The following is a 7,485-nucleotide window of genomic DNA, read 5'->3' on the forward strand; positions in this document are numbered from 1 at the left end:
AAAGGCGGCTTCAATGATCCATCCTAAAGAGGTGCCCCCTGAGGCCATCTTGCTGGCAGTCTACCTTGAACTGCAGAATGGTGAGTAATTCTCTCTGTTTAGGACTTTATCCCTTGAAAGAGCCTGAGATTTTTTGGTTGGGAGACAGGGTCTCACTGTGTTGCCCAGGCTGGAGTGCAGTGGTACCATCAGAGCTCACTGCAGCCTCCAAACTCCTGGGCTTAAGCAGCCTTCCCACCTCAGCCTTCCAGGTAGCTGGGACTACAGGTGCACGCCACTGAGCCCAACTAATTTTTTAAATTTTTTTTAGAGATGTGGTCTCGCTTTGTTGCCCAGGGTGCTCTCGAACTCATGGGCTCAAGCAATCTTCCCATCTTACCCTCCCTAGTAGCTGGGATGACAAGCATTAGCCACCATGCTCAGCCAAGGCTGAGATTTTTTTTTTTTTTTTTGAGACAGAGTCTTGCTCTGTTGCCCAGGCTGGAGTGCAGTGGCGCGATCTCGGCTCACTGCAAGTTCCGCCTCCCGGGTTCACGCCATTCTCCTGCCTCAGCCTCCTGAGTAGCTGGGACTACAGGTGCCCGCCACCACGCCCAGCTAATTTTGTGTATTTTTAGTAGAGACAGGGTTTCACCGTGTTGGCCACGATGGTCTCGATCTCCTGACCTCATGATCTGCCCACCTCGGCCTCCCAAAGTGCTGGGATTACAGGCCTGAGCCACCGCACCCGGCAAGGCTGAGATTTTTAATGTCTGTTTTTTCTCTTCAGAGTCAGAAATTTGCCTTCCTTGAAGATAGGTGACCCATCAAATTCTTTTTTTTTTTCTTTTTTGAGATGGAGTCTCGCTCTGTCACCCAGGCTGGAGTGCAGTGGCACTATCTCAGCTCACTGCAACCTCCGCCTCCTGGGTTCAAGGTTCAAGAGATTCTCCTGTCTCAGCCTCTCAAGTAGCTGGGATTACAGGCGCCCACCAACATGCCTGGTTAATTTTTGTATTTTTAGTAGAGACCGGGTTCACCACGTTGGCCAAGCTGGTCTTGAACTTCTGACCTCAGGTGATCTGCCTGCCTCGGCCTCTCAAAGTGCTGGGATTATAGGCGTGAGCCAGAGCGGACGACCCATCAAATTCTTCTACATAAAAATATAGTTAGGAGCTGGGCGCAGTGGCACATGCCTATAATCCTGGCACTTTGGGAGGCTGAGGTGGGCTGATCACCAGAGTTCAGGAGTTCAAGACCAGCCTGGGCAACATGGCAAAACCCCATCTCTACAAAAAATACAAAAATTAGCTGGGTGTGGTGGTGTGCGCCTGTAGTTCCAGCTACTGGAAAGGCTGAGATTGGAGGATCACTTGAGTCCTGGAGGTTGAGGCTGCAGTGAACTGAGATCATGCCAGAATGAGACCTTGTCTAAAAAAATAATAATAGGCCGGGCACAGTGGCTCACGCCTATAATCCCAGCACTTTGGGAGGCCGACACGGGTGGATCATTTGAGGTCAGGAGTTCGAAACCAGCCTAGCCAACATGGTGAAACCCCATCTCTACTGAAAATACAAAAATTAGCCAGGTGTGGTGGCGCATGCCTGTAATCCAGGTACTTAGGAGGCTGAAGCAGGAGAATTGCTTGAGCCTGGGAGGTGGGAGGTTGCAGCAAGCCGAGACACACCACTGCACTCCAATCTGGGCGACAGAGTGAAACCCTGTCTCAAATAATAATAATAATAAATACCTATATCTATCTATCTAGATAGATAGATAAATAGATAAATTGATAGATATAGTTAGGGAGTTTTTGGTATCCTACAAATACTCCTTACAAGTTAAGCTTATCTCCTTTTATCTGAGAAAATACAGAATCATAACTTCAGACACTTAATTATAATTAATCACTATTAATTAACCTTTCTCCTAGGCAGCTAAATGACTGAGAACATGAGTTAGAATGCAGTTGCTTTGAGTTATACACCATAGTATTTTGAACACATATTAACAAGTTTTACAGTAAGCCAGTTCTTGCTGAGAATTATTTATTCAAACATAAATTCAGGTCATCCCTCTAGGGCATATACGATCTCCAAGATGTATCTCACTAGAAGAAAGGCTGTTGGCTCTAAATATGAGATAGCATGAAGTAGAAAAGAGACATGAATGAGAGAGATTAGAAGGGACAGAAATAGGCCGTGTGCGGTGGCTCATGCATGTAATCCCAACACTTTGGGAGGCCGAGGCGGGCAGATCATGAGGTCAGGAGATCGAGACCATCCTGGCTAACATGGTGAAACCCCGTCTCTACTAAAAATACACAAAATTAGCTGGGCGTGTTGGCATGCAGTTGTAGTTCCAGCTACTCAGCAGGCTGAGGCAGGAGAATTGCTTGAATCCGGAGGCAGAGGTTGCACTGAGCTGAGATCGTGCCACTGAACTCCAGTCTGAACGACAGAGCGAGACTCCATCTCAAAAAAAAAGGGACATAAATGAAGTCACAGCCAAGCGTGGAGTCCTAGCTACTCTGGAGGCTGAGGAGGGAGGATTGCTTAAGGCCAAGAGTTCAAGGCTATAGTGTGCAGTATTGCTCCTGTGAACAGTCACTGCACTCCAGCCTGGGCAACATAGTGAGACCCTGTCTCTTTTTTGAAAAATAAAAAATTTTAAAAAGGCTGGGCACAGTAGCTCATGCCCGTAATCCCAGCTACTCTGGAGGCTGAGGCAGGAGAATTGCTTGAATCTGGGAGATGGAGGTTGCAGTGAGCCGTAATCGCCCCACTGCACTCTAGCCTGGGCCACAGAACAAGACTCTGTCTCAAAAAAAAACCCAATATTCTAAGGCATAACTCCTTGTTGACCTTGGGAACTCTTAACAAGGCTCCCTTTTTTTTAATAGCTGAAGAAGGGGTCTTTAGTGCCTGGCACCCAGCGGGCCTTAGCCTCCTTAAAGATGTGATTAGGGTTAGTGCATTGCCCTAGATTGTTTCATTGTTTTTTGTCTGTCTTGAGACAGGGTCTCACTTTGTCACCCAGGCTGGAATGTAGGCACGCCTGCAGGCGTGATCTTGGCTCACTGCCGCCTTGACCTCCCAGGTTCAAGCAGCCCTCCTGCCTCAGCCCCCCAAGTAGCTGGGACTACAGGCATGCACCACCACGCCCAGCTAATTTTTGTATTTTTTTGTAGAGACGGGGTTTCACCATGGTACCCAAGCTGGTCTCGAACTCCTGAGCTCAGGCAATCTGCCCACCTCGGCCTCCCAAAGTGCTAGGGTTACAGGCATGAACCAACCCTCCCAGATGATCATTTCTTTTATACAGCCCACCTATAACAAGCTCTCTACCTGGGCTATACCTTAGAATCACTGGGAAGCTTTTTAAAATTCCATTGCCCGGGCCATGCCCTACATCGCTTAAATCAGAATTTCTGGGGATAAGATGGAGGCTTTATGGGATTCCAGTATACAGCCAAGGCTGCAGATGACAGCTCTTCTAGATCATCTTTTACCTCCCCAGCAGGATTTTCATGTCTTGCTTTGTGTGTGGTAGTATTGTTCTGTGCTTTGTTTTTTAATGGGAAGTGTTTTTATAGGTAATACTCAGCTGGCCTTACAGATCATCAAAAGGAATCAGCTGCTCCCTGCAGTGAAAACACACTCTGAAGTGAGAAAGAAGCCAGTGTTTCAGCCTGTCCACCCGATCCAGCCCATCCAAATGCCGGCTTTCACCACTGTGCAGAGAAAGTGATACTTCACTTTTGGAAAACTGTTACCTGAGACCCAGGGGAGTATTTACTGGCCATTTTAGTTGTATCACAGCAGAATGAATAAAAGATGGTGAAGGCTGTTAATTTTGAGACAATTCTACCCCTGACTTTTGGCCAAAAGCTTACTTAAAATTAAGGATTTACTAAGTCATCATCAGCTGTTTTTCTTAATTTCAGCCAGACTATTAATTTTGAGCCATTATGTAATATATGCCATAGGCAATTAAAACATAATTTTATCAGAAGTCTTATACACTTTTATTGACTATTAGATTATTTTAGCATCTGAGGTTTTGTGTTAACATTCAAAAATTGACAAAGAACATCAGCAGTAGATAAAATAGCCAGTTCAGAAGCTGACCTGGGGGTGAAGGGGAGGGAAAGAGAGTTGATGTGTTTTATGTCTAGTTATGACTGAAAAGACCAGAAAATGTGTTGAGAAATTAGGTTAAGAAGATACAACTGGGCCAGGCACAGTGGCTCATCCCTATAATCCCAGCACTTTGGGAGGCTGAGGTGGGCAGATCACTTGAGGTCAGGAGTTTGAGACCAGCCTGGCCAACATGGTGAAACCCCGTCTCTACTAAAAATACAAAAATTAGCCAAGCATTGTGGCACACACCTGTAGTCCCAGCTACTCAGGAGGCTGAGGCAGGAGAATCGCTTGAACCTAGGAGGTCGAGGTTGCGGTTAGCCGAGATTGCACCATTGCACTCCAGCCTGGGCGACAGAACAAGACTGCCTCAAAAAAAAGACACAACTGATCTGTTAGGAATCATTTGCTTAAAAAGTGCAAATACAACAGGGTTCAGTGTACTGGCCTTGTTCACTCTCCTAGGTTCTGGAGTCTGCTGGCAGGCAGTTCAAGGTTCATTACTAACCCTTTTGCAAATGCAAACAAGAATTTAATAGCTTCTTCCCAAGAGACAGTTATGTGTTGTGCGATTGACGTTGACAAAATTTGCCAATAGGATGGATATACACTAACATTAAGTAGGCGGAAAAAAACAATACAAGTGGGTGCAGTGGCTCACATCTGTAATCCCAATGTTTTGGGAGACCAAGGCGGGAGGATCACTTGAGGAGTTCAAGACCAGCCTGGGCAACATAGCAAGACTCTGTCTCTGAAACATTTTTAAAAGCTGGACATGGTGGCCCATGCCAGTAGTCCTAACTATTCTGGAGGCTGAGGTGGGAGGATTGTTTGAGCCTAGGAATTCAAGGCTGCAGTGAGCTATGATGGCACCACTGCACTCCAGCCTGAGTGACAGAGTGAGACCCTGTCTCAAACAAACAAAAGACAATGTGGATTTGCTCTAGTAAATTGGGTGTCCCCCTAGTTAAGATGGTGTTTGGTAGATTCATCAAAGCTTGCCATTTAGGAATATCCCTTAACGTCACAATGCTTCACTTCCCTAGTTGGAGACACATTAGCTGAATCTACATGTTACCTCAGTTTCAGAACTAGAGAGACAAGTGTGTGGATAAGCACTGATTTATCTGAAACTTTGTCTGAATTATTCTTTTTTTTTTCCTTTGAGACGGAGTCTTGCTCTGTCTCCCAGGCTGGAGTGCAGTGGCACAATCTCGGCTCACTGCAGCCTCTGCCTCCCGAGTTCAAGTGATTCTCCTGCCTCACCCTCCTGAGTAGCTGGGATTTCAGGTGCCCACCACCACGCCTGGCTAATTGTTGTATTTTTAGTGGAGACGGGGTTTCACCATGTTGGTCAGGCTGGTCTGGAACTCCTGACCTTGTGATCCGCCCGCCTCAGCCTCCCAAAGTGCTAGGATTACAGGCGTGAGCCACTGCACCTGGCCGTTTTTTGTTTTTTGTTTTTTGTTTTTGAGACGGAGTTTTGCTCTTGTTGCCCAGGCTGAAGTGCAATGGCACGATCTCGGCTCATCGCAACCTCCGCCTCCCAGATTCAAGCGATTCTCCTGCCTCAGCCTCCAGAGTAGCTGGGATTACAGGCATGCGCCACCATGTCTGGCTAATTTTGTATTTTTAGTAGAGATGGGGGTTTCTCCACGTTAGTCAGGCTGGTCTCGAACTCCGGACCTCAGGTGGTCCGCCCGCCTCAGCCTCCCAACATGCTGGGATTACAGGTGTGAGCCATCGAGCCCAGCCTATCTGAATTATTCTGTTGCTGACAGGAAGCGGAACTCAGGTAATGATACATGCTAGAACTGAGTATTCGTGACTGAGATAGGCATTGCCAACAGACTCAAAGAAGGGGAGAATATCCTCTTTTTAAACATGGATGGATGGATTTAGGGGCTCCATTGATCGAGTGCCACATTGTAGTTGTTTTGTACACAGAGTAGATCTTTACAGGTGGACACAGAAAGCAGAGATAGCCTAGCTTCCTTGGACCTCTTGAAGCCCCTTCTAAGTAGGACCATAGGACCCGTAATCTGCACTGCTGTTGGTTTAAGTCTGCCGTCTCTGCTTTCCCATACTCCAGACCGACAACAGTACTGTGAGACCCACTCAAATGAGCAGAATTGCTTAGCCTGGGAATTTTCTGGAGAGTGAGTCCACAGACTTCATAAATCGCTAGGAACTCACATAGTCATGGTAGTATGAAGGGGAAAAGCCCTATAATTGTACTTCAATAAAACACATCTTTAGAGAAATCAAGAAATTAGAACTTTCTCTGCATGCTGGTTTGTTTATGGGAAAGCAGGTAATACCTAGTAAGGGTAGGGCAGGTCCTATATTAAATAAGACTATATTTGGCTGCAAGTAGCAAAAAATAGGTCTGTGACTTAAACAAAGATTATTTTTCTCTCACTTGAGAAGGGGATATGAAGGCAGCTGCTGGCCTGGGTTCTAGTGTCCCGTGATGCCATCCAGGACTCAGCTGTTTTTCCATGCCACTGTCCTCAGCATTTGGGCATTTGTTTCCATAGTCACAAGATATTCCAGTATCACATCAACATTGAAGGCAAGAAAAATAGGGCAAAAACTAGCTAATCTTGATGGGAGACTGTCTGGAACAAAACTTAGAAACCCCAGCAGCCTTGAGCTTAACATCTCTTTTGTCACATCATGTCGTGGAGCCATCCTAAGCTGCAGGGAAGCCTGGCAAAGATGTCATAACCATGTCTGCTGCAGTTGCTGGCATAGCCCTCCACATCCTAAGGGAGGCCAATTCAGTGTTTTCAGATTAATGTTCCAGCAGCTCAGCTTTTCCTTCCACTGCCTACTGTCAGCAGAGCCCAGCAAATTAAATATAAGTTCTTCACCTCTGTGTCTGGACTCATACTGGTTCCCATAGCCAGGAAGGCTTCTTCCCACCTATTTTTCCTGCCCCATTTTGTTAAAGCCACCTCTGCTAACTGAGGTAACTCTGTCAGAGGGGTTGGAACCAGAGCAACTCCATCTTAAATGGGAGATGGGTAAAATAAGGCTGAAAGCTGCTGGGCTGCATTCCCAGGTGGTTAAGGCTTAAGGCATTCTAAGTCACAGGATGAGATAGGGCAGCACAAGATACAGGTCATAAAGACCTTGCTGATAAAACAGGTTGCAGTAAAGAAGCCAGCTAAGACCCACCAAAACCAAGATGGCGATGAGAGTGACATCCTCACTGCTACACTCCCACCAGCGCCATAACAGTTTACAAATGCCATGGCAACATTGGGAAGTTACTCTATATGGTCTAAAAAGGGGAAACATGAATAATCCACCCATTGTTTAGCACATCATCAAGAAATAACCATAAAAATGGGCAAC

At 46.3% G+C, this 7,485-nt stretch overlaps 1 protein-coding gene across 8 annotated transcripts in view; it reads left to right on the top strand.

Annotated features, from left to right (window-relative positions):
• Positions 1-3,994, top strand: part of CNOT10 (CCR4-NOT transcription complex subunit 10) — an 88,353-nt gene extending 84,359 nt beyond the window's left edge. For all 8 annotated transcript variants that reach the window (XM_055383359.1, XM_004033800.2, XM_004033799.2 and 5 more), the window contains 2 exons: positions 5-80; positions 3,576-3,994. In XM_055383359.1, the coding sequence (XP_055239334.1) occupies positions 5-80; positions 3,576-3,730 (231 nt within the window). In that variant the 3' untranslated portion in view covers positions 3,731-3,994. The remainder of the gene's footprint in view (positions 1-4; positions 81-3,575) is intronic.
• Positions 3,995-7,485: the final 3,491 nt, after the last annotated feature.

This window comes from Gorilla gorilla, chromosome 2, assembly GCF_029281585.2.
Source record: "Gorilla gorilla gorilla isolate KB3781 chromosome 2, NHGRI_mGorGor1-v2.1_pri, whole genome shotgun sequence".
NCBI lineage: Eukaryota > Metazoa > Chordata > Mammalia > Primates > Hominidae > Gorilla > Gorilla gorilla.